The sequence below is a fragment of the Pochonia chlamydosporia genome, chromosome 3 (genome assembly GCF_001653235.2).
Source record: "Pochonia chlamydosporia 170 chromosome 3, whole genome shotgun sequence".
Classification (NCBI taxonomy): Eukaryota; Fungi; Ascomycota; class Sordariomycetes; order Hypocreales; family Clavicipitaceae; genus Pochonia; species Pochonia chlamydosporia.
The window spans coordinates 487,983-513,657 of record NC_035792.1 but is presented as its reverse complement, the minus strand read 5'-3'; the positions used below and the strand labels follow the sequence as shown (position 1 = coordinate 513,657).

General features: G+C 52.4%; 8 protein-coding genes across 8 annotated transcripts; 4 read left to right on the top strand and 4 right to left on the bottom strand.

The window, feature by feature from the left end:
* Positions 1–1,084: 1,084 nt before the first annotated feature.
* Positions 1,085–3,332, bottom strand: VFPPC_04067 (C2H2 transcription factor; the record flags this gene model as incomplete). Its single annotated transcript, XM_018283478.1, has 2 exons — positions 1,085–2,687; positions 2,818–3,332. 2 exons carry the CDS (start codon positions 3,330–3,332, stop codon positions 1,085–1,087), a joined length of 2,118 nt encoding a protein of 705 aa, XP_018144561.1.
* Positions 3,333–9,301: 5,969 nt separating this feature from the next.
* VFPPC_13566 (hypothetical protein) lies at positions 9,302–11,118 on the bottom strand (the record flags this gene model as incomplete). The annotated part of the gene is made up of 2 exons (XM_018291341.1): positions 9,302–10,348; positions 10,417–11,118. 2 exons carry the CDS (start codon positions 11,116–11,118, stop codon positions 9,302–9,304), a joined length of 1,749 nt encoding a protein of 582 aa, XP_018144559.1.
* Positions 11,119–12,290: 1,172 nt separating this feature from the next.
* On the top strand, positions 12,291–13,619 carry VFPPC_04065 (conserved oligomeric golgi complex subunit 5; the record flags this gene model as incomplete). The annotated part of the gene is made up of 1 exon (XM_018283476.1): positions 12,291–13,619. One exon carries the CDS (start codon positions 12,291–12,293, stop codon positions 13,617–13,619), a length of 1,329 nt encoding a protein of 442 aa, XP_018144558.1.
* An 864-nt stretch (positions 13,620–14,483) lies between these two features.
* VFPPC_04064 (hydrophobic surface binding protein A domain-containing protein) lies at positions 14,484–15,005 on the top strand (the record flags this gene model as incomplete). Its single annotated transcript, XM_018283475.1, has 1 exon — positions 14,484–15,005. One exon carries the CDS (start codon positions 14,484–14,486, stop codon positions 15,003–15,005), a length of 522 nt encoding a protein of 173 aa, XP_018144557.1.
* Positions 15,006–16,022: 1,017 nt separating this feature from the next.
* On the top strand, positions 16,023–17,207 carry VFPPC_04063 (actin-binding protein Fragmin; the record flags this gene model as incomplete). The annotated part of the gene is made up of 1 exon (XM_018283474.1): positions 16,023–17,207. The coding sequence occupies one exon, from the start codon at positions 16,023–16,025 to the stop codon at positions 17,205–17,207; it is 1,185 nt and encodes a 394-aa protein (XP_018144556.1).
* Positions 17,208–17,684: 477 nt separating this feature from the next.
* On the bottom strand, positions 17,685–18,701 carry VFPPC_04062 (alcohol dehydrogenase superfamily, zinc-type; the record flags this gene model as incomplete). The annotated part of the gene is made up of 1 exon (XM_018283473.1): positions 17,685–18,701. The coding sequence occupies one exon, from the start codon at positions 18,699–18,701 to the stop codon at positions 17,685–17,687; it is 1,017 nt and encodes a 338-aa protein (XP_018144555.1).
* A 1,116-nt stretch (positions 18,702–19,817) lies between these two features.
* On the top strand, positions 19,818–21,107 carry VFPPC_04061 (metalloproteases (zincins), catalytic; the record flags this gene model as incomplete). The annotated part of the gene is made up of 1 exon (XM_018283472.2): positions 19,818–21,107. The coding sequence occupies one exon, from the start codon at positions 19,818–19,820 to the stop codon at positions 21,105–21,107; it is 1,290 nt and encodes a 429-aa protein (XP_018144554.2).
* A 1,898-nt stretch (positions 21,108–23,005) lies between these two features.
* On the bottom strand, positions 23,006–25,200 carry VFPPC_04059 (fungal transcriptional regulatory protein; the record flags this gene model as incomplete). Its single annotated transcript, XM_018283471.1, has 2 exons — positions 23,006–24,017; positions 24,071–25,200. The coding sequence occupies 2 exons, from the start codon at positions 25,198–25,200 to the stop codon at positions 23,006–23,008; spliced, it is 2,142 nt and encodes a 713-aa protein (XP_018144553.1).
* Positions 25,201–25,675: the final 475 nt, after the last annotated feature.

Sequence of the window (25,675 nt, the reverse complement as noted above, 5' to 3'; positions counted from 1 at the left end):
CCACAGTTGCACTTGAAGATGCCTAACCATGCTGCCATCACCGTTGAGTCACCTCAGCAGCTCAGTGACAAACCTACATGAAACAGAAAACCATCGACGATCAAATCGATCCAATTAATGTTTTTATAATTGTGATAATAAAGGCAAGTAGTATCGTTACATGAATTGATGCCAGCTATATACCCTAGAGCTGGCCAAAATTCCGATCATCAACCCCAAACTCCTTCTGTCGCATCTACATGCCCCTGTCTCAGTACGCACCACTGCGTCATGCCAGGAACACATAGATTGGTACTGTGTAAAGTACTAATTAGAAAGCTGGGTGCTTGGCGTTCGGAATACATGTCTAGGGCCTCTTTTTAAGCACTTTAAAGCATCAAACAACAATCACTCGCACAGTCATCCGCACTCAAGTCGTTAATCATATTGACGCTACACAATCCTATTCTTTGATCCAAATCATCCATCCATAAAGAAAGTCGTTAGTAAGAACGCCCGCAGCCTAAATCCCATGCTCAACTATATCACGTCCCAAATCACACAAACCCCTCCGAATTGGTATCAAACATCAGGGTATCACAATCAAACGCTAATCCCAGCTAACAGACCCAGAAAAAAAAAACAAGAAAACAACAACAGCAACAACAGGTGCCGCCAGTCCATCGGCTATTATGGCGTCGCAAACACCACAACATCCAACTATCAGTTTGTCCACCTCATAACGTGAGTCGTCGATATGTTCGTCTAAGCGCTATCCCCACGCCTCTTCGCCAATCGTGTATCGTGGCCCGCTCGTAACCGCCATCTCATAATGGTCTGTTGGGGTATCTCATCACGTCATGACCCGATTCCATATTGTCAACCCAATGAAAAGACACGTCCTCGTGCGAAAGTCCAGGCAAGCATAAAAGTAGAGATGTATGTGCCAAAATTAGCAAGCCGTATTAGCAGAATAAAGTATTATAGCCGGCTATATGACCAGTGACAAACTGCCAGAAAAATATACGGGTCTGCGATAAAATAGACAAAGAAAGGCGCTCCCGGTTGTTCATTGCAAAATAAGAGTCTGCTGATCTTCGTGTTCTTAGTAAGCTGTCGCTGCAGTCCCTTCGCTCGTGGCAACAGCAACTAGGGCTTCCAGACGCCTAAGAGAGTCTGGATTTCCTTGACCGTCTTGCTGTTGGGGTGGAGGTGCCTGCTCCCTGGCGGGAAAGCCGCTGAAGCCAGTTAGATTCGGGTGAACCATGCGATCAACATGGGCACCTCGCGGGTCTTGCGCTGCCTGCTCACCAACGGCCTGCGACGGCACGGGTCCGTGATACCAGCCGTGTCTCTTATTCTCCCGTGTTGTGATGGAAGGCGCTGACATTGTGTGCTGGTGGAGGGATCGTCCGCTATGTACCTGGGGAGGAAACTGCCTGGACGGGGGCACCTGGTCTTCAAAGCGAACAGTCGGTTGATTGACTTGAACTTGGACACGTTCAGCCTGCGCTTGGACGGCTCTGTTGGCTTCAGAGGCCCAGCTCCCAGCACTGTCACGGGGTGGTGTCTTGTGGCTTATGTCGAGGCGATTCAACCCACGTTGAAGACTGGCATCGTACATGTTCAAGTTGCGGCGTTCATCTGGCTGAATGGTCTCGCCTACCACTTGCTGGTACGGACGTCGATATGCTGCCTCCGAATCAATAGCCATAGGTGAAGGGCCGCGCTGCTGGGGAGGTGGCGTTGGGTGTCGACGTGGAGGGAGCGGATCGAAAGACTCAATGCCGGGCAGTCGCAAAGACGACTGAGAACTTGACGGGTTCGCAATAGGAGGCGGAGGATTGGGTCCCACGTTTTGGTTTACACCGGCCAGTTGATTCGATTGTACCTGTGGTGGCTGGTTGCCGTAATTTCGACTGTCTGGATGCCATGTGCGCCTTCTCCATGCTTCGTCGCTGTTGCTTGACATAGAGTCTCGCCGGGTGGACCATCCAGAGGTGGATGAAGTGGGAGATGGAACCAAATTGGAGCCAGCCGGTGCGAATGCGGCCGGGTGTGAGCTGTTCATGTGGCCAGGACCAAACATTGGCCGCCCTGGGGTTGTTTGAAAAGGGTTCGCGCTTGAGGGCACGCTCAGTCGTCGACCCGGAGTCCGGTTACCCGAGCTGTACATGCTTTGGGAGCGAACATGTGACGACGTAGGCGAGGCCATCCCGGATGCCCACCGCGGGCTGCTTTGTGCAGTTGAGAAGGTAGCGGATGTCGGTGTACTGAAGTCGCCGGGAGAAGGAGGTCGATATGAGTATGTGCTGTCGGCAGTGCTTCGGTATGATTCAAGTGAAAGTCGGGATCGGGGATCTGCAGCCATGACCAGCGGTGGTGGCCGCCTCCTCGCATCGGTCTGAGGGCCGTAACCTGAACCTACGGAGCTGATACTCGCAATACTGGATGTGGAAAGACTCTTGGAGTGTCCACGAGCAGGTCCACCCGCACTGCCGCTAGTCGATGCTCTGGCCCTGTTACCTGCTTGTCGCACTCTGTCTGTGGTTCGCATTTGCCGTTGAAACCGTGATCCAGTTGCCGCAAGTGAATCAATGGGGATGTCCTCATTTACGTGAACAGTCTGAGCATGTTGTCTCAAGTTGTCAAGCCGCGAGAAGCGGCGGGAGCAATGACATTGAAACGGTCGTTCTCCGGTATGTTTTCTATGTTTTAGGTCAGTTTCTGAGATGCATTGAAAATAGGGTCATGTGTGGAAACAAGAATACAAAGGATGAATAATCCAAGGTGAATAAAATAACTAAACAAAACATCCAAAGCAAAATTAAGACCAACCTGATATGTCGAGCCAAGTGTTCACTCCTCGTGAAGCTCAAATTGCATGGTGGATAGTCCGTGCAGTAGAATCTTTGCGACTTTTTCTTCTTGCTTGATTTCGACCCGTCTGGACCAACGCTGTCTCCGTCGGAAATGGTCCCGTCATCACCTCCAGCTCCAGTCTCTCCGTCAGAATCGTCCATATCGACGTCCATGGAGTCTCTTCTGGACGACTTGGTGGAATGCTGTGAGTTTTCACGGCGCGGGGTGCCGTCCGCCAGGTCAGAAGGTCGTCCGGCTGAAGAGAGCGAAGCGTTGGGCAGCCCCGTTTGATCCGTGGGAGCGGAATTAAATGTCGATCGAGTAGGCGTTTTCGAATCGTCGGGTAGAGTATGAGATTGTGATTGTGGTGGATGTTGCGATGCTGTGCTGGGTCGAGGAGTGGCGGATGAGGATGAGGATGTCGTCATGGGTTCCTCCTTGATGGACTCGCCCATCAGCGACGAGTTCACTGGTCGGAACGCACCCGCCATGGTGGCGAGCTATTTAAGATAAAGCGCTGTCGAGGCTGTAGAAGAGGAAGCCGATGTTGTCGGGGAGGGGATCAGGTTGAGAGGCGGGCAAACGGTCGTAACGTTCAGCGAGAATCCAGTCCCGGAAAGTGTTGCCCATGAATGAAGAGAGGTCAAGGTGAAAGTCGAGTGGAGGGTCGTCCAGGGGATGGAGGGTATTGTTAAGCGGGCGACCAACGGTGGTGGGTGAGGCTGAAGGAGCCGGCAGAGCAGGGGAGGGGGTGACGAGGCGACGAGGGGGCGCGGACGGACACCAGACAGATGCAGCGTCACAGACGGAGCATGCAGTTTAAAGTCTCTAGTGGAGCCAGCTCGAGGTGCTTTGAGCTTAGTATAGAATGTCTCGTCTCGCTTGCTCCCTGGGTATGTTTCAGACGAAAGCGTGCTGTTCGCAACGGGTGCCGGATGATGCGGACCTGAACGAGGATTGACTCTGAAGTCTAAAGTTGAAGCGATGCCAGTCCAAGTGCGAGCGAGTCTGGTTGTCAGAGAAAGCTTATCCAAGGTACGGACGAACTAAAAATACAGGCTGGCCGCCGTTGGCATGATGAGTTGGCGAGGGTTAGCTAGCGGCTCGAGCAGAAAAGATGATTACTGTACATGGGCCAAGCGACTGCTTGCGACGGGGGCTTGCTTGAGTCAAGCCATGGGTCGGTGGCGGGGGGGGGCACAGAGTTGATCAGAGCTGTTGGATGTGTGGTCTGTCTGTCTGGTTGCTTGTGCTTGTGCTTGTGGTTAGCTGCTTGCCTTTGCAGCTCACAAGAAGTGTCCATGTTCCATGCTTGACTAGGGAATTTGGAGCTGAAGACGGCACACTGGCCTCTTGCGGCCAGAAGCTGCCAATGACATTGCCAGCACCAGTGACTGGACGATGCAAGAACATGGTGTCTGGTGGATTGTGAGATTTGTGGGGAGAGAATGTCTGTCTGGTGCATGTCTTTTGTCGCCATGCTGCGCCGCAACGGACTACTGGCCGGTGCCTGCAGGTACCACGCTGGCTGGCGCAACAGGGCAGGCGTAGAGCGAGCATGCAATGCGATTCAGGAACGCTGCCGATCTGGCAAAGACGCAAAGGAAGAAAAGAAAGAGGCCCGAACAGAACATCCGCCGCGAAAGCGCCTTGATGCCCAGAAGGAGGCTGGGGATGTGTCTTAGATTGCCCTCAGCCGAGACCATCAACATGGAGAGAGAGAGGTCAGACGCCTGAAGAGTTGGTGCCTCTGAATAACCAACGCTCTGTTTGCAGCACATCTGGCTGGTGTGAACAGAGTCTGGTGCAATAGGGACCTAGGCGGACAGACTGCCGGTCGGTGGGAGGCAAGCACCCGGCAAACCTGGCAACCTGGTCAGGTCAGACTGAAGGGGACCTGGCCGACCTGGGATGATGCTTGCATGCCTTGGGAGTAAGGCCCAACTTGGACGCCAGGGGGAGCAAGAAGTCATGAGGCACGGTGACAGGGGCATGGGTGGAACAAGCGGAGGGACGCAACACCAAGAGGGCACCATTCAACATTGAACAACACCGCCCAGGGCCACGGATGGTCAGTTTTGGCCACAGAGGACCAGAGAGGGCCACACAGAAGCAACAACAGCAAGAGGAGGCGCCGGCTGGTGGATTCAAGCTTTGACAGCAAGCAAAATCGGGACAATCATTGGAGGCTGCCGAGTGGCGATGGAAAGAACTGGGGCCGATGATTCCTTGTGGTGTGGTGAGAGCTCCTTGCTGGTGTCCTTGCTTTTCCCGCCTCGGACGGATGTGGGTAGGATCAATAGCATCCAAATGTACGGCGTGGTACGGCGCAGTGTAAGAGCGGGATGGCGATGTCTTGCCTGCGAGGTGGAGTCCAGATCCGGCCTTGGACGGCGCCCATGTACTTGGGTGTTGACACCAGTCGACCTGGCCAACCACCTCGATTTTCCCGACAGACAAACCCAGGCTAGCGAAAGGTAAAAGCAAGGAGACAACAGTAGTGCCAGTTTCCTTCAACGCCTGGATTTTGCGGATCGGGAGGCGGCCATTTTTCCGGATAGATGCTCCATTCATGCATTATTCGCGAAAACATGGTTTGCCGCTCGAGACTTAAACTCGCTTTCTGGCGTTTCTTGCGCCAGCCAAGATCGAAGAATGAAAAGAAACAGCATTGACCCTTGCACGTCTGCCGCCATGCAACGTCCCAGAGAAGCACGTTTTTCTGGTTGCATAATGGCGCCTTGGGCAAATCCGTGAATCTAACAAGCGAACGTCACCTTTAGTATGGAGCAAGTTTGCTCTGCTGGTGAGGCACAGCCCAACAGCGACTTGGAAGGTGATGTGAGACTGTGAGCCACGGCAAGCCCGTCGGCATGGTTGTGTGCCTGCCGTCGTCGAGAGCCGGGGCTACAGACCATGAGAAAACATCGTGCCTGGCCTGGCCTGGCTTGGCTGAATCACATCAACGTCGTGCAGTGGTAGGTACCACCTAAAAGGCCGGGCTGTAGTCCGTAATTCGTACATTCATCGTCAGCGTCGAGGATTACGCATGCAGCATTCTGTGCAAGGACGAAACAACACGGCTGCGTCGTCGTGTCCCACCAGCCATGTAAGCATTCGGATTACAACAAGGCTGCCAAGGAGAAGCATATTGTGGCAGCAACTGCAATATCCGAGACAGGAAGCTGTCAGTATCATCGTGAGGTCTCAACTGCTAAGTTGGAAGAGACATAAAGGGGACCAGAGTGTTCAGGCTCCAGAGCACACCCACTGTCTGATCTGTCGTGGGAATCTTCAACCTTTTTGCGGCAGCATCTCATGCTTCATTGTCGACATTACCATGACCATGAACCAGTAAGTCGTCGGCCTGCAGAAGGGGCAGACGTAAGGTACAGGTCATCTGCCCATCTTAGCGCGGGCGGGGCCCAGGTACACGGCGTCCAGTCAAGGAACTGTCTTGCAGTGATGGCTTTGTTTGCTACCGGAATTCCCAATCAAGAATCGGATCGGTCAATTGGTTGTGATGATTTTGTAAGGTAGTGCCTGTAGCTAGAACTTAACCACGGGAGTGTCGGATGCTCTGTCGCTGTCTTCAGTGACTGAAAGCGGTTGTCGTGGAATCCAGGGCTGACTGTTTCCGGCCATTCCCAAACGTTGTACCCAAACAGGGCGACTATAGATCAGACTCGTGTTAAAAATGGCCATGACTTGTCACTAATCTTGTCGTTTGGACTTTTCTTGAACCAGATACCTTCGCTAATGTCAGATTGGATTTGATGCAGGACGCTTATCATACAGGTGGCGATGGATTCAAAGCGATGCAATAGCGCCAATGTACCTTCAACAAATCCGTCCTCTGTTGTGCCTAGAAATATTGGTGTCAACCAGGTTTGCCAGATTTGGGGACTGGCCGCCTCTTGGCTCGTGCTCTCTCGCAAAATCACTGCGTTCTTATTAGTCAGTTGCCTCCCCCGCCCTTTTATGCGAGTGGTGGCTGGCTTTGAAGTAAGACTGGACCTCACAGCTTGGTGGAGTTAGAGAACCGTTACCACGCCGGACCACATGTGCCTGGCTTGGTGATTGATGGCTTTTGCAACGACCGATGGTGTCTTTCAAGGGTGGTGGCTAGCCCGAACCCAGTACCCATGCGTACTTATCGCCGCACATCATGCGGAGTAGTAGTGACAAGCTGCAGACCGCCTGACGGGATTTTTGTATTGACGAGGATTGCACTCAGTCAACATTGTGCTTGGACATTGCTGGCCTGGTTGGTCGAGGTCCGTGTTGGAGGATATAAATACGATGCATGGTAGTCCAGTGTACTCCGTAGGACGATGTAGTCGTGCCTGCTTGTCGTATCGGTCAGATACCAAAGGGCCGGTTGGTGTTGACTTGGCATGGGACCAAGGGGGTATTTGATACCTGTTGGCCCACCGAACTCGCCATCCACAATTCGCTCTGAATGATTGCAAAGGTAAAAGTGGCAAAAGGTAGATACTTGCCGAGCTGGCTGTCAAAAGACTATGCCATGTGCGGCGAGCATGTCACCCGTGATGCAAGAACGGAAAGTTTGGCCATAACGACAGATAGTTCAAGCCCACCCTAGGACTGGAGAGCCAACATCGTGATAGGGTTAAATGCCGGGTGGAGGTTGATTTGCGAAGCATGGCAAAAGATACCCACCATTTTTGGAAAGGCAAATTGATTAGACCTTGACCATCGTGGCCAATTTGTCACACAACAGCAGCAATCAATCACACCGGACTGCCCGACAAAACGGCTGAATGTTCAGACAAGCAGCAGGCCACAGCAGGCTTGCTGCATCTCAAGTCAACCACGACAGCCAACAGCCAAACAAGATGGCTGGCAAGTCAAAGGGACCAGTCGGTAACGTCGCTGGATCTGTGGAGATGGGTGTCGATCATAAAACCAGTCTAGCTGGCGACTAGCTGTGCGACGATCGATACGGATCCATGACGTGCCTGTCCCTGACCTGGTGGCGGGACCAGGGGAGACTGAATCTCCGGTGTTGGTGGTCAGACGCACCCAATTTGGCAGCTGCGCAAGTTGATATTTGATCGATGATCTATAAAACGAAGCAACTATGCCCATGGTGTAAGACAAAAAGAGGTATCCGATCAGGAGGATCGTGAGCCATATAAACACACAATGCCTGAAGGATGCTTGGGTGCGGTGCAAAGGCATCGCACGCACCGAATTGTGATCGGAACCCAATAACTCGACGGTGGGAGGGACACAATGCAGGCGGTCACTGTCTCGGTGGGCTAATACCTGTCTCACACGGCGACCTGCTGATTTGAGAATTAGCTAGCCAACTGCTGAAGTATCTGACACGGTGTACTCATCTATTTGGAGACGGATTACGGAGTACAGAATGGGTGAGGTAATAGTGATGCCGGAGTCGAAATTCCACGTTTTGATGCGACAATGGGCGATTGACACGCACAGCTCAGACACAAGTGCATCCTCAACGCTCGTACTGTCATCCAGTGCTTCTAAGAATATTTGTGGGTGAAATACTGTGTTGGATCGTCGATGATGCAGCGTTGGCGTAAAATCGACGCAGATGCAGATGGATGATCGACATGGCGGACATCTGAATGTTTGAGGAAGGAGCCAGTGTCCTCTTGCGACCACGGTCGAACCTACCCTACCAGAGCCATGGCATTCGCAAACAGCATGAATTTCTTGCCAGCTTTTGAACGTAAATCACGATACACTTGGTTTATCGTGAGCAACCGCCATAATTTTTTTTCTTTTTCCTTTGCTTTTTCCTTCAAAGGGCCGGACTGTGTTGCAGCCGGGGTATTTGCTTTTTTCGCTGCACCCTGAGCCCTTGCATCTTCAATGTATCTTAACCCCGACGACAACACCTCCACCTCTTGTTCCCCTGCAAGATCAAGCCCTTGCCACCGGGACGTGGGCTAGATATTGGGAAGATATGTAAAGGCATTGGATGGCGAGTGAAGAGAATGGTGGGCAATGTGCATCGGCGCTGCATGTAAATGTGGTGACACGTCGTCGGCCTGACGTCTGAGGTCGGGAGGGTGGGCGTCTGTTGTGTTTCATGAGCATCAACGTTACGGGAAGAAATGGGATTAGGCTGCCACGAGGAAAGGCATTTCTCGGTATTGACCGTACTGTGGCTGTGACAGTGACACATGTGCACGCTGACCAGGCCGGAGAGAGTTTCATTTCAAATATAGTAAAGGATATCTATTGTGCCATTCTACAGTACTACCCACCAGACGCTACATAATTCAAAGCATAGATCCCATGTTCCGTCAGTCATGACCAATGATTGCGCAAGTCTCACTCCGTAACTATGCCCAGGCACCATGTGGTAATAATAGTCAACTTTGATCATCACCCGAAAGAATAACACCCGCAAATGTATACATGTTCATCCCCCGTGCCCGTGGCTAGAGAGTTTATATGGTTATATGTCCAACATACTTCTCACCTGCTGCGGTTCCGCATTGATACTATGCGTCGTTGATGTGCTATTTGTCCTTTGCGCCGAACCAGGTCTCCCTGATTCTGACCGCGTCCTCTCCCTATCATGGTACGGTGGCGGCGGCGGTCCGTCCTCCATAAGTTCAGCTGCTCTCCTGGCTCGCTCATTAGCCAGTTCTTCGCTAGGGAACAAGACTGTTGCAGCGCTCTGCATGAGTCTCTCTGCGTGGCGACGATCGTTCTTGCCCCCGTAGGGCATAGTCAACGGATCAGAAGACACGCTTGTCGTTGTGCCGAGATTGCGCACGCCAGCCCTGTCGGCGCGCGGGTTACTAGGATCGTCTCGGAGGGGGCTGAGCTCAATATCATCGTTGATGGCGGCGCCCTCTGCTTCGAGACGAGCATGCCTTTCGGCGTCGTTTTCGACGCGGCGGCCAATCCCTCGCTTCCCACCGACCTCGTTGACGTTTTGATGGATTTTGTCCCTCATGCTGCGGAGGTGATCTCCTCGGACGCGTTTCCACCAGGCTGGCTTTCTGACCACGCCGAGTTCACGGTCAACTGTCTCTCCGCGCTCCCTTCGCTGTCTAATGAGTTCCTTATCCTCGTTGGGGGCCACATATCCGTACACAATCTGAATGTAGATGATGAGTAGAGAAGGTCCATAGCCCCAGGCCATTATGACTGGCACATTTCCGTTTGCCTTGACGAGCGAAAAGTCCCAGACGAAAGAGATCAACGCTTGGTACCCAATCAGTGCAAGGGCAAGTGGAACTGTAAGGACAAATCGGAGAGGAATAGCCTGGACGAAGCCAACCGCTCGGTTAAAGATGCCGCGGTGTCTAGGTTTGTAGTGTCGGATAGAGTGTCGCAATGAGAACAGGATGGTGAGCCAGGCGATGACAAGACAGAACGCCCCGACCTTGAACCGCGCACCTGTTGCGCTGGGGATGGCCACGGCATTTATCTGCTCGACAGAGTGCTGGTCTTTGGCAAAGTTCCAACTCCTCGGAACAACCATGAAGAAGTTCTGTCGCAGAAATTAGCAACAGGGGTCAATACATGCGGGCATACACGTGCAGTGAAATATGCACTTACCATCCACACCCAAAAGTAAAACCATAAAGGCAGCCAAAATTCTATCTTGGCACGTCTATCATCCTCTCGATATACGAAAGGATTCGGATCAATATACTGCCTCTCCAGCCAGCTCCCCCAGTGTCGGACAGATTCCCACACCAAGGCCATTGTTCCCTGGCACATGAGGTACCAGAAGAAGACGCAGAGAATAATGGGCAAGTCTTGGAGATAGTACCTCTCGATTTCCACGTTCGTAAAGAGACTGATGAGGGCGCAGGCGCAAACAAAGCATGCCCAGTACCATTGCCAACGTCGACCGATTGGATAGAAGCGCTTGGTTGTGGCGAGATATAAGGCACCGTGCTTGGCCAGGACGACGAGAGAGAGAACAATGGCCAGACCGTACATGACACCCAGCGCAATACCCGTGTAGCCACGCGTACCGATGGGGTTAATGGAGCTATAACATGTTGTTGCATTGACGAAACTGCCGTTGGCTCTTACAAACACTGGTGAATATGGCTCAAACACCAGATAGCAGTTGGAAATGTTGGACAATGTCTGATTTCCAGGGTAATAGGTATAATTGTTATTGTCGAGGGCCGTGGCATTGAAGTGGATGCCTCCAATGACGGTATCGGTCTCGTTGGCACCTTTGGGAAAGCTTGCGTCTCGGTGGAAAAGCAGGTCGCGGGCGTCGAAGACGTCGTAGTTGATCATGATGAATGCTGTTTGCTGGAAGTCCAGCTACCGACTGCGAAAAGGTTTGTCGGATCGCGCTCACGCGCCCTTCTAAAGGGCGGGAGGTGTGTTGTAGGCGTGCTCAGCGAGAATTGAGATTATAATCTGGGCATTGAAGCAGTTGCTCTGGGTTGAAGAAGTCGAAAAGTTGTTGAGCGCAGAAACGAAGAGGAGAATCGCGCTCAGCGAGCAGTGAGCGGGATTGGAAGGAGGAGAGCGCCAAGGCGACAGAGGTCAGAGAAGAAAATATTACAAGAGATCCAGCGGCATGTCAGGGAAGATGCGGAAGTGAATTTTCAGAACATGGTGTTTGGCTACGGAACGTACGGCGAAGGTTGGCGGCCGAACTAGCCGCGACAGACACAGTGCGAGGAGTGGAGATGGCAGGACAACAAACCGCAGATTCAGACTCTATTTCTGCACAAGGGATACGCAAACACAGTGTTAATCTCCCATGTCTCACACAGGCCGATGACGCTCCCCCATGTTCCGGGACACAAGCAATGGCCCACGGACAACAGGACTTATTTTTTAAGTGGGTTGGGTTGCGGCAATTAAGTAGCGTTTTCCCTCCGTCGAGCGCCGTGTTTGGCCAGAACGGGCAAGTTGGAGACGGAGAAGAACGTTGAAGGCTGGAGGTGATACAAGGATGTGCGGATGGCGGATGGCTGAAGACTGGCATTGATCAATGGTGATTGTGTTGTTGGTGTCCCGCACGGCATCGGCACCGGCAGCGCCGACAAAATGTCAAGTCCATGTTAGTCTGGTTCTTTGCTTCCGGTGGAGTCGAGTGCTTGGACTGTTCTTGTGTAATGCTGAGTCGTGATGGTGTTGAGCTGTCAACCAACAGCAAGGTGTGCACCGCGTCCATGCCACGGCCGTTGACAGGAACTAAAGGTCACATTTTAATTTTATCTTATTTTTTCGACAGCTAAAATGTGACTGTTCACCTTATAGTTTTGACGTACGACTCCAAAGTAAATTATTGCTAATTGCGACAACCGCCCAACATGTGCTGCCGGTTGGCCCCAACATTGGAACCCCTCCAGCTTCATCACCAACTGTGGATCTTCAATGTTTTCTCAAAAGACTGAAGCTACAACACCACACATAATTGCGACCTCTTATCAAGCAGACCTCCCACCACTACAATGGCTACCGAAGCAGGTGCCCCTCAACCAGACGAGCCTTCGTACATTGACTACGAAGCCTTTCTATCCCCCGACTTCTCCCCCGCCCAGTTCGCCAACACCCTCGTCGTCTCGACAAACAATCCCAACGACACGCCGCTCGACCTCTCCACCCCGCTATCCCGAGTGCTCTTTGACGCACAAGAAGTCGACTCGCACATCGATCTGCTAACGAGTCGCTCAGCTGTCCCCTTGCTCGAATATACGCGGGAGCAAAACCAAGCGAGCAACCGGATCGTTACCGAGCTCGACACCCAGATCAAGAGCCTCAACGACAGCTACAAACAGTTGGAGAAGGAGGTCATTGACAAGCATGCCGAGGCCGACGAAGTCCGACAGGTCGCACTGCGGCTATGGGAGACACTTCGTCTTGGCAGATCCGTCGGTCGGTGTCTCCAATTAGGTAGGCAATTGGAGGTGCAGCAATCTGAGATTGGCGGTCCTGGTGCCAACGAAGACCACCGGGCACTTGTTCGGTGCTCATACACTGTCCTGTCTCTTCGTGAGGTTATTGACGCCAAGGGTGTTGGTGAGGAAGGCTACGGACTCGGAAAAGTAGAGGCCATTCGCACCCTACAAGACACCGTCATTGCACCCATTGAGCGATCAGTCCGTGAAACAGCCGAGCGATTCGTGCGAGAGTTTGCTATCCCCGCCAACACGACCTTCTCGCAGGGCGAAGAGGCAAAGGCGAAGCTCGAATCCGCCATGACAGCCCTGTATCTCCTTTCGCCTACGTATGGGGTGAAGCCTGACCGTTGGGCACCACGACTTCTCCTGACTGCACTTGATACATACATCCGATCCTGTCTACAGACAAGCATCACGTCCTTGTCTCGTTCACTCGGGCAGCTTCCGTCTCTGGACCGTGCCTTGGCAGAAGTCACTTCGAAATGCCAGAATATTATCGCCCTCGAAATCATTCTGCACGCTAACAAGCCGCCCGCTCACCCACTTCTCCCTGCGCCATCAACCCACAAGCACCCGAATCTGATTCAACCGCTCCTGACGCATTTGGAAACAGGGTCGTTGGCATCATACTTCTGGCGCACCATGGCAGGGAGTCTCGCTGCTCGGGTCCAGGATATTGTCAACAGGGGTGGAGTTGTTGCGCGAACGCTCAAGTCCAACAAGACGAACGTGGCGGATGCTATTCGACAGGCTGTGCTTAAGGGATCGCAGCCACCGGGGGCGTTTGCAACAGGACGCAATAAGGAGAAGGCTGCGGAGGCTTCTTGGGATAGGGAGATTGCCGTCATGGTGGGCAGTGTGACGAACAACTTGCGGTGATGAGGCCAGTAGTGTAGAGGACATGCGACCCGGTTGTTGGCGGCAGGTTGATGAATCGTCAGGCTGTTAGGACAATGTACGCGTAGGAAATCGGGCATTGAATTGGGGCCCTCTTCGCCATAGACAATCATCGTCAAACAATTCATTGAACATTTGGCAGCTTGCGGCTACTTGTGTCAATTGCCCGTACTGTCTCGTGGAGGATGACTAAACTCGACCTACTAAACTATCAGAACCATGAGCATTCGTATAATCGATTTGACCTATTTACACCCGTCTCAACACAATACTAATAACTATCCAGGTCTACGAGCCAAAAGGCGAAACCCAAACTGGCCATTCTTCATTTTGCGGGGAGAAACTCCAACGATACATAATGCCCCAGTTCACACATTGCCAAGCCAATGCCTGCTAATTCATGTAAATGCGCCCAAAAGTGCAAAGAGCAAACTCTTAGTCAGACCATGTACGGTACACTAATGAGGCTCACGAGTATCACAGGGCAGCCGAGGCAGCGCACACCGGATTCCTGGAGGGTTACAACCACACCTAGACATGCGTCCGAAATAGGCAAGTGATTCCCAGCACGGGTTCTCACAAGATTCTCAGCTGTCTGGCTCACGGGCACAGACAGCACGTCTACGGCAGATGCAAAGCGCATTTCTATTGGCGAGTTTAATAAAGAACCGTGAAGAATACTTGATTGAAACTATGTTTGGAAGTCGGATGGTATAAATCACTTACATACCTAATAGCACATCAGACAACGCTCCTCAGCAGCAACTAGTAGACAAGAATTGAGGATATATCTCACCGCAACTAACACGACATAAACAAAGAAAACGAAAGACAAAGGACAAAAAGATGCTACCGTACAAAATCCTCATTCCCTCCCTCCTCGCCATCCCAACCCTAGCCACCATCCCATCAACCCTCGCCAAAATCACCACCGACATCCGCGCCCTGAACCAATCCCTCGCCACCTTCACCGGCGACGACACCAGCCTCACCAACGTGCTAGGAAACTCGACGGCCCTCAAAAATGACATCAACGCAGGCGCAACCGAAGCACGCGCTTCACCGCCAGTGGCATTCAAGGACGCCCTGCAGCTTGCGTCGGCGACGGCACAGCTCGCGGCCGACACGAGGAGCACCATCACGACGCTGATTGCGACAAAAACGGCGTTTGACAAGGTCGGCGTGACGGAGATTGTGGTCTCGATGGTGAAGGACCTGAAGAGTGCGACGGGGGAGTTTAGCGGCGCGGTGATTGAGAAGTTGCCGCTGGAGTTGGCGCCGGTGGGGGAGCAATTGGTTGGGTTGATTGATGGGCAGTTTGAGAGGGGGATTGGTGCTTTTGAGGGGGATGCGTGTGAGGCTGGGTGATGTTTGATGCGGTGGATGAGGATTGGGATGTAGATGCTGGTGTTGTGGATGTTGGTGGTGTAAGTGAGGATTGTTTGGCTTGAGTTTGATAGAGTGGTTGTATACATGTACCTATCTACGTAGTTGGATGAGTAAATATGGGATACGGTGAAAAGATACTGGTGTGAAGTGGTGTTTAATTCTTGGACGTTTGTCCATAGTTGAATAGCACGTACAAGTTGGTGTCAAAGTGAGGCTAGCAGTTGTATACGGTCGAGGAGCGCAGAAAGAGTAATATGTCCAACTGGCGTGAGAATATTAAACATGATATCTCGACTTGAGTTGCGAATTATTGCCATCATCTTGATGTGCAGGTTTGAAACTTGACCTGCTAAGTTTACTCAACTATATACACATGTATACTGGACTTAACACACATGCAGCTTCACAATTGTCCATCGATGATGAGACGATTCACAACAAAAAGTGACAAGAACCTCTTGATATGCACACAATTGGAGTTGCCGACCATATTACAACTGAAGATGAATTAATTCTAACAACCCGACATTCCTCCCAACATGCTTGGTGACATGCGTTGAGGTGTTGGATCCTTCTTGACTCCAGTGTTGCCCCCGGCCTCCACCACCCAGGATTGACCATCCATGTCTCCATGTCCAGCAGCATGACTGATCCAGCAGACCAGACTGGACATGGACATGGACATCTTGACTGATTGGAACCAGACATTGAACATTTGAACATCAATCTGGACCCTCCAGCACCCATTGATCAGCCCCTCGTCTGCCCCGCTGAACCAGTTGACCCCTCTGTGCCTGCCTCTCAACTGCCCCTGCGCCACGATGGCACCTCGACCCTCAGCAAAGTGACGTAGCCAAGTCCGTGTCACGACTTACGAAGCTCACCATCACCAGACAACATCAAACATTCAAGCCAATTCCAATCCAACCCAACCAAATCCTATCCAACTCATCAACACCATCCCAGTCCCAATCCACCCTCCTCATATCGCTCAACATGCCCCCCCACCAAGGCCTCGTCCACCCCAAAGAATACGACATCAAAGACAGCAACGTCGAGCTCATCAACACCTCCATCGACCACCGCATAAAATACGCCTCCGCAACCACCGAGCCCGCCTGGAACGACGGCCGCGTCGGCCAAAACCCCGGCCTGCGCATCTGGCGCATCGAAGAATTCCAAGTCATCCCCTGGCCCGAGAACAACTACGGCCAGTTCTACGATGGCGACAGCTTCATCGTCCTGCACTCCTACAAGGTCGGCAAGGAGGATAAACTAGGCCACGACATCTTCTTCTGGCTGGGCAGTCACACCACGCAGGATGAGGCGGGCGTCGCTGCCTACAAGACGGTTGAGCTGGATGAGTTTCTGCACGGGGCGGCGACGCAGCACCGCGAGATTCAGAGCGCTCCGTCGGACGAGTTCCTAGCGCTGTTTCCGAGGATGTCTATTCGCTCGGGGGGCGTGCGTTCTGGGTTCAGGCATGTGGAGGAGGAGGCTAAGGAGGCTATTCGGACGTTGCTGCGTGTGTTTAAGAGCCCCTCTGGGAATGGGGTGGTTGTGCATGAGGTTGAGGCCAGGGTGGAGAGTCTGGATGATGGGGATGTTTTTGTGCTGGATACGGGTGATAAGATTTGGGTGTGGCAGGGAAAGAACTGTAGTCCCATGGAGAAGGCGAAGGCTGCGCAGGTTGTGCATGATATGACTCTCGCGAAACATGTTGACGTCGAGGTTATTGCTCAGAGTGAGTCTCGCTCGCGCCGTATTACAGATTTGCTGGGTGGAGGAGATGACACTCCACGAGAGGGCTTCAAGCAACGTCGTCCAATTAGCACATCCGCGAGGAGAAGCACGCCAGATCAGTCGAGGAAGTTGTTCCGTCTAAGCGACGCCTCTGGCCAGTTGGCATTTGACCTTGTCAAGGATGGTGGTCGTATTTCACAGGCTGATCTCGACGGCAACGACGTCTTCTTGCTAGATGATGCAGGTAAAGGTATTTGGGTATGGGAAGGCGCTGGTGCTAGTCGTCAGGAAAAGGCCAAGTGGCTGTCCGTCGCGCAGGCATACATTCGGCATGTGCAGGGCGTGAGTCCTGATGGCGAGCATTACTTGACGCCGTTGGCGAAGGTGAATGAGGGGAATGAGAGCCGGGCTTTCATGAGGGCGATTGCTGCGAATTAGGTTCTTTAAGGACATTTGTAATGAACATATAAGTGCGATGTCAAGTGCAATATCAAGACCATGCTGCTACAAATTGTCTGGTTTCCCTGCCACAATTTGTAAACTTGCTGGACACACTAAGCTCTGAGTTGCTGTCATCCCCCACGGAAGCCCTGATGTCATCTGTAGACGACGAAATCGCTCTCACGGTATAAATAAAGCATGATGGTACGAATTAAAGTGGCTTAAAGGAATCTGCGATTTATTTTAGTTGCCAACTCTGCGGTTATTGTGTTTCGAAACTGTTGATTCAACATTGTTGCCACCAACATACTTTCATCGACTATCAAACTGCGAATACTTCCATGTATGAGTTCACCATATGAATAATCGCATTAAGAACCAGACAAAGATCCACAAGACAAGTTCCAATGAACTCATAAAGATCGCCATTCCGCATACTCAATTACCACCAACCCCAGCACGTCACATCATCCATCACTCCTTTTTCGAAACATGAATCACAACCTTCCCCCCAGTAGAACCCCCCTGCAAATGCTCAAACGCCTTCAACGCATCCCCAAACTCAAACGTCTTCTCAATAACAGCCGTCACCTTCCCCTCATTCAACCACCCCGCCAACGCATTCCAATCATCATGATTATTCGCCGTCAAATACATCACCATCTTATTCTTCCCGCCGCCCAGGAACGACGGCCGAATAAGATTACCCACCGCGGTAGCAGCATGACCAGCATGCTTGCCCGCCGCAACCACCACAAACACACCCTCCGGGAGAAGAACGTGTCCCGTCTTGGGGTACAAGTTCGGCGGATCGTAGCCCACATTGTCGACGATCAGACTAAACACGCGGCCCAGCTTGGTGAGTTCGTCCACCACATCCGTCTTCTTGTAGTCGATGATTTCGTCTGCGCCCAGCGATCTACACAGCTCTGCTTTACCGGTCGAGCACGACACCGTGACGTGGCACCCTAGCAGTTTCGCAATTTGTATGCCAAACGTGCCGACACCGCCGGATCCGCCATTGATAAAAATCTTGTCGCCGGGCTTGACGTACGGTTTGATAGTTTGGTAGGCTGTCAGGCCGGCTGTTCCCACTGCCGCCGCGACGTCGAGGTCCACGTCTCTTGAGAGCTTGGCGTACCCGTCACGATGGGCAATTAGATATTCTGATAAGGCGCCAGGTCTCTTAAGAGGTGACACTCGCGCCATGACGTGGTCACCCACGAGAATGTCTGTGACGCCGGCTCCCACGGCGACGACTTCGCCGCTGAGGTCCATGGCCGGTGTTTTGGGGAAGGCGATGATGGCGCGGGCGGCGAACCCCATGGCCGGCACTTTGTAGTCGGCTGGGTTGATGGCCGTGCTGATGACGCGGATGAGGATGTCTTGCGCTTTTAGGGATTGCGCGGATGGACGGGGGACGGTGTTGAGCTTGAGGGTGGTTTGGACTTCGCCGGGGTGGGCGAGCTGCCATGCTTTCATGTCGGCCATGATGAGACGATTTTGGCGATGAATCTGGGTTGATGAAGATGGAAGTGAGAGGGTTGGAGGTTTGATGGGTCTTGAGGGTTTAAAGCTTGAAGGCTGAGACGGGTTTCACATCTACAAGACTACGGAGTACGAGACGATAGATCTTGACGTGCTGCGGCCCCGCAGTTGCACCAACCAGGCCAGGATTGAGGCTTGAAGCTTGAAAGTTGTGGGATTTGAAGGAATGACGCATTGGCTTGGCTGGCTGGTCGGTATGACTGCGGTGCATCTGGCTCGATTGTTGTCGGAGTACAAAATGTGACTGATAACTGAAGATTGATGCCGAGGTTCAATGCTGGTATTAGGCAGACCTGGCGACGCGTTCTTGATGATCTGGAGATTTATATCTCATCTATTCCATCTTCGAGGACGGGGCCGGCATCTCCACTGGAGTCAATCTGCATGAGTGGTGCCGATGCGCCAATCAGTTGTTAGTGTGCGGACTTGGAGATGAATTGCGGACTTGACTGCCGAATGGGGCAACTACATATACCGAGGAATGTACATATGTAATTAATTGCACCGGCCGGAGGACGGGATAGTGATATGAATGGCATGGCTTGTCGCAGCGAGATACATGAAACTGCCTGACTCGCATTCGACTAACTGTGCCGTCAACAGCGTAGTCGTGGGTATCGTGAAGTGCCGGCGGATGGAGTGAACAGCTAATTCTTCCTTGCGCTCTTTATTTAGAAAGCTTGGTGCATATGACTTGTGTGAGATAAGGTGCATACTACTGGGGATTAGATGGAGTTGGCATCCTTTGTATCTTGCAAAGATGCATCTGAGCTTGAGTTTGATGCCTCTACTCTGCACATCGACAGCATGCCACCTTGTAGGTGCAACCTGTCGCATGACATACAATTGACAAGACAGAGTGCAAGCACGGTAAATATGTTGGTATATTCGTAATTACAACCGTCATCTCAAGCACTGCCATCACTTCACTTGCATCAGCATCCTTGTAAGTGCTTTGCTGCCTGCATCTCACAACGCCCCACTGCGAACATCAACTCACGACTCACATCTGAATTCACGATGCACGATTCAACACCTCACTCATCAACTCACCTCAACATGCCTCAAACCCTCCGAAAATGCAAACACACTTCCCTCCACCTCGATCCATCCCCCAACGCATCCAAAGCCCGCTTCAAACGCCCCTCCAAACAACAACGCATCCGCGCAGTCAGCCACAACGCACAACCGTTAACTCCCATCGCACTCTTTGACGATGCAACCACGTTTCCAGCACCGCTCGTCCTCCCAGACGATGACTTAGATCTCGACCCAGAGTATCCCGCACAAAGCGTACAAGAATGGCGTGAAGACGAGGAGCGCAATCCCATTACACACACCAGAAAGACAATCTACCTCGTTGCATCTCCCTCCATCACAGAGGAGATGAGACCCATGAACGACTGGAACAACTCCCACACTATCCAAGAAAGGGAGATACAATTAGCCGACCTCAAAACATACATCTCCGCCTTCTACCACGGCATGAGCGTCAAAATCCTCCCCCAGAAATTCACCTGGCAAGCATGGGAGCACGAAGCCAACAAACCCAAATACAACGGCAAAAGACTCAAACCAAACCACCAACAACTCATTGGTCTCGCCACGCCGCACAACACCCTCATAGGAGTGAGATGTCGTCTCTCCCCCGACAAAATCATGCAACTCAACCTCGATGACATCCTCGACGCTCTCGCCGAAACCGTCCCAGCAGACGCCTACGCCATAATGATGCTCCTCCACCAAGACATGTACGAAGGAGACGACGAGATATTCACCGGTGGCCGAGCATACGGCGGCTCCAGAATAGCAGTCGTGTCCTCCTTTCGCGACCATCCCGCCCGTCTATCCAGCGATATCCACAGATGGCCTGCCTCGCACTGCGCGTCCTACGTATCCGCCATTTGTGGCACAACGAATAAGCTCACGTCCATATCATCTGGGGCCATGGGTGCTGCTGTGCGTGCCGTGGCCGAACTTTCGGACACGCCGGACGAATACGGGGAGTGGTTTTCGAGGGTTGCACAAACGGCGGCGCATGAGCTGGGCCATTGCTTCGGGCTGGACCACTGCGTGTATTATGCGTGTGTGATGCAGGGCTGTGGCTCGAGTGGGGAGGCGCTGAGGCAGCCTGGGTATTTGTGTCCTGTGTGTTTGGAGAAGGTGGCCTGGGGGATTGGGAGTGTTGTTAAAGGATGGGAGGATGAGGGTGTGAGGAGGGAGTATGAGATGAGGCGGTATGAGGCTATGAGGAGGGTTTGTGAGCGGTGGGCTGAGGGGGGAAGTGTGTATTGGGTTGGGTATGGGGTTTGGTTGGGGGAGGTTATTAAACTGTATGGTGCGTGTTGAAGTTGGTGTTCACGTATATGAGGGTTGTTATTTCTAGTCCGGTCGATATGTTGGTTATTCTTAGAGTAGATGATGGATCATGTGATACGTCAGTGGTGCAACGAGCGGAACAATTTGCATATATTGTACTACCACAGCTTATACATCATGACATAATAAGAACCTCTAAATCCATAAATATATGTCGACATATCTGACTACCATGACTACTCTCCAATCCAACCATCATGGCAGAACCACCCCAACGCCCGGCTCGACAATCTACACCCCCTTCTTCCTAAACCTCTACGACCTCCTCGTCCTCGGCCTCTCCAACCTCTTCCTCTGGAAATGCCCAACATCCACAATCCTCCTCCCCCTCTTCGAAACGGCCCTCCGCAAACGCCATCTCGACATTGGCGTCGGAACAGGCTACTTTCCCTCCAAGGCACTCACATCTACATGTGCATGCCGAGAACTCACCCTCCTAGACATCAATCCCGTCGCTCTCGATACCAGCCGTCGACGCATTCTGCAGTCCATCTCTCATGACAAGCTCACCATCAACAGTGTCCTCGCGAACGCCACCCTTCCCTTACCACTGGAAAAGGGTCAGGAATTCGACTCAATCAGCATGTTTTACCTGCTACACTGCCTATCTGGTCCGGCGGAGAGCAAAAACAAAGTATTCGACCTTGTGAGCGCACACCTCACTACAGAGGGAGTATGTGTCGGCGCCACCATTCTCCCATTGAAAGAAAAGATGAGTCGCCTGGCCTCGTGGGTAATGCAATATTACAACAAAAGAGGGATATTCGACAATGCAGACGACAGCGAAGGTATATTCAGGGAGGGTCTGGAGAGGAATTTCACCCACGTAGACACTTGGACGGTCGGGACAGTACTGTGCTGGAGAGCCCAGGGAAGAAAGTCAAGTCCCCGTAACGCTTCATTCTTGCCTTGATTCCACGTCCACAACTTCACCATCGACAACACCCAGGAAACAAAAAAAACAACAAAATGTCCTCATCAGACACAACCTCCACCACATCAACCACATCCTCACCCTCGTCCACGTCGTCACCACCATCAACACTTTCCACTTCCCCTCCCTCCAAAGACGAAGACCCCACGCCCAAGGACGAAGACCAGCATCGCACGCACCCCATCAGCATCGGGATATACAACTCCACGCGCCGCTTCTCGATCCTCTTCCCCGGTTCGTTCCTCGCCGTCGAAGCATGGTGGATCAGAACCGACCATCTATGCGAGCCAGGCGACTCGGTGTACATCTGCAAAAAGGTCCTCTGGCTGACCTTTCCCGTGGTATGTCGTCACCTACACACTCTAGACCTCACCCTCCGCAACCCCTGGCAAATGCTGACATCCCCAGGCCCTCGCGGCATTTACATTCGACGTATCAACCGTTATAGCCGATCGAGTTGCCCTCATTCGCAAACCCCTGCTTCCCAAGCCGGTGTGTCTGGCGTGCCACCTCGCCCTCACGATTAGGAGTGCCGCATGCATGGCGTGCCTGGCGTGCACGTTACGACAATCGCTTGACTTTTCGAGGCATTCGGCCATTTTGCTCATTGCCATGTTATCTCTGCTGATGTATGTTGCTTGGATTTTCTGTACGCACGGTAAACTGACTGGTGTAGAGTATCGTCTTGCAATGCTTTTATATGGGGATGTTTTGCGTGGCGCTGGGAAAGGACGTGTGCACCACAAGTGGAGGTTTGACAAACGTTACTTTGGTAGGTATAGTACATATTATTATTGAGTAGCCTTACTGGCCAGCTTTTTCTGTTGTACATTTTCAGTTGCTCGTACCCGTCTTGATGTGCATGTGTGCCCTGTTGCAAATTGGCCAGCTAAGCAAGTCACCCTGACATAATGATACATATCCTTCATCATAGTCATACGCCTGCAAATTCCCCGCTGGCAGCAAACCGCAATTGGTACTCTCTCAAATCAGCCCAGTGCCTCAGCTCCTCTTCCTCATCCTCGGCCGTCATCTGACTCGGATCGCTGGCTCGACTGGCCGCCGCGGGTCCCGTCTTCTCCAACTTGATTAGGATATCGATAAGTTGCGAGAGTGCCTCTTCCGATTTCATGGCCACTGGTCCTTTGCGGTCCGCCGAGTCGTTTAATAGCGTCGATGCAACTTGGCGGATCTTGTTGATGAGTGAGAGCCCATTGGGTTCCATGTTTCGCTGGGAAATAGATCCCAGGACTTCTAGGAGATTTTGAACAATCAATTCCCGCTCTGCTGCCATAAGGCCGTAAATCTCCTTGTCGTCCGCATCTTGCAGCGCTCGCTCCTCCTCGCTTCGATTCTCCACCGGATTGTTCTGTTCCTCGGTTAGGTGCACATCTCGGAGGTTAAAGTACAACTCCACAAAGTACGAGCGAGTCGCTAGTTGAGACATGAAGATGTTGGCTTTTTGGATCTCATACTGGAGGCGACGACGTTGAGCGGGCTGTGTCTTGATGACGTTGCGCACGTCATGGGATGGTTGGGCGTTTGGCCAGACCGGGGGAACATATTGCAGCCCCGATGCATCCAGCGTTGCGAGTGAGTTGGCATCCTCGCCTTGCGTTGAAAGTTGCAGCTCTGGTGGGAGATTGTCGGTAATGCTCTTAGCCGCAATCAGGCCGTCCCGTAGTAAAATTCGCTGGTCTGCCCATGGCAGGGTGCTCATTCCATAAGCAAGCTCCAGGCTCACAACCCCATTCATCGTCGTGTATATGTCAATGCCGAATCTGAACCCCGTTAGGAGAGTGACGCTGCCTTCTGCCTGGTGAATAATCTCATTCGCCACGACGCAGATGTCATCGACATTCTCGGGGTACAATGGGTACGGTAAATTTGGTGTGGACGGAGCAATGACCAAGTCTGAGCCAGAAATGCCCAGTTGCGCCATGGACCTACAAAAAGTCAGTACAGTGTAAAGGAGTCATTCGAAACTCTTTGAACTCACCGAATGCCCAACAACAGGCACCAAAATAAACGTTTCCCAATCTGATCCTTTACGTGATTAAACGGCAGCGGCTCATTCGAACATGGATCCGCACCAAAGGTTGGCAGCTCCCCAGCATGTTTGGGCCGCATGAAGCCCAGCTCCCGTATCAAAATCAGCGTTTCGGACATGAAATGACGTGCTGGATTCCACTGCAGCGTATAAGCGCCCGCGAGACCGAGGAAATAGCTGGTGCAAGCATCATCCAATGTCTTGGGCTGTTTCAAGACCCATTTGCTCCCTCGCGTAAGAAGGGCAATGTCGCGACACTTTTCAACGAGGACAATGGCCTTAGGGAAAAGATGCGTGCTGTGCTGCGCCTTGAGATGCTCTCTCGCACTCCTGGGGAACGACGCGACCAAAGCGCCAATCATGCTCGCCAGCAGCCCCAGAAATTCGGGCCGAGTTCGATCTTCTCGGTTCGCAAACGATTGTCGAAACGTGGGCTCGTGAGGAAACGGCGCCAGGGGATGGATATACGTAAAGAAGTCGTCCACCAAGAGTTCCAACACGGGCAATGGCGCAATCGACTCGGCATCGAGAATGCCATCTGACGAAATATTCATCAAGGTCTTGGCTGCGTTCTGAGGCGACGGTGAGGCAGGGAAGCCAGCAGCAGCCACCTCGAGACGTGCACGTTTTGCTGCCTTTGCCGCCTCAGCATGCTTATTGGGAGGTCCACGTCTCTTGGTCTCTCGCTCATATGTGCACTCGACGCCCAGTTCGCGACACGGCCGGCAGGGAATGTTTGTGTCGTCGCATTTCACTTTTCGCATGCTGCACATGTCGCAGGCCCGTCTCAGTCTCGTCAACTTGGGGTTGATGGTCGGATCGCGCATCACTCCGCCTGGGCCGGTGACAAGCTGCTGTGTCAAGTCGGCGCCTTGAGGTATTCCAGGTATGCCCAAACCCTGGGGCTGCTGGGATACCTGGGACACGGCTTCGGCTGCTGCTGCTGCATGTTGCAGAGCTTGAGGGTTTTGAATTGCCTGCGCAGCATCGCTGGCGGCTTGGAGGATCTCTAACCCATTGCTGGCGTAGGCGTGGGCAGTCGCGTGCTGCGATGGTGATGGAGGTGGAGATTCTGACATTGTGGGCAGAGCCGGCCGGCAAAGGCACGGTTAGATATTTTGGGAACTGCACGAGTAGTGAAGGTCGCGATGGCTGATTGTCGGCGGATTTCCGGATGTTGTTTGGGTTGAAGCGAGGTGAAGCCGGACATGGACAGCCAAAAGTTGGTGTACATCACGTGACCTTTCACGTGTACCTAAAGTTCCCAACTCTGGGTTCATTCTCGCCATGTTCTTCTACTTTGTCATCAGACGATTGAGATTTACAAAATGGGTTTCAAAAACCCCGCCCTTGTATGTTTGAGTTTTATGTTTGAGTTGGGCATGGGAGAAACATCCTCTTGACGCATTACCGTCCATCTGTAGCTACCGTTGCTCATACTCAAACCTGAGGTTTCCATTCAGCCCCTCAATCTGACAGAAGATTCGAGAGCGTAGACGTGCAGCAATGTTCCTTGCGTACACAATCATTTTGAGTAGTACTGAATTGTATTTC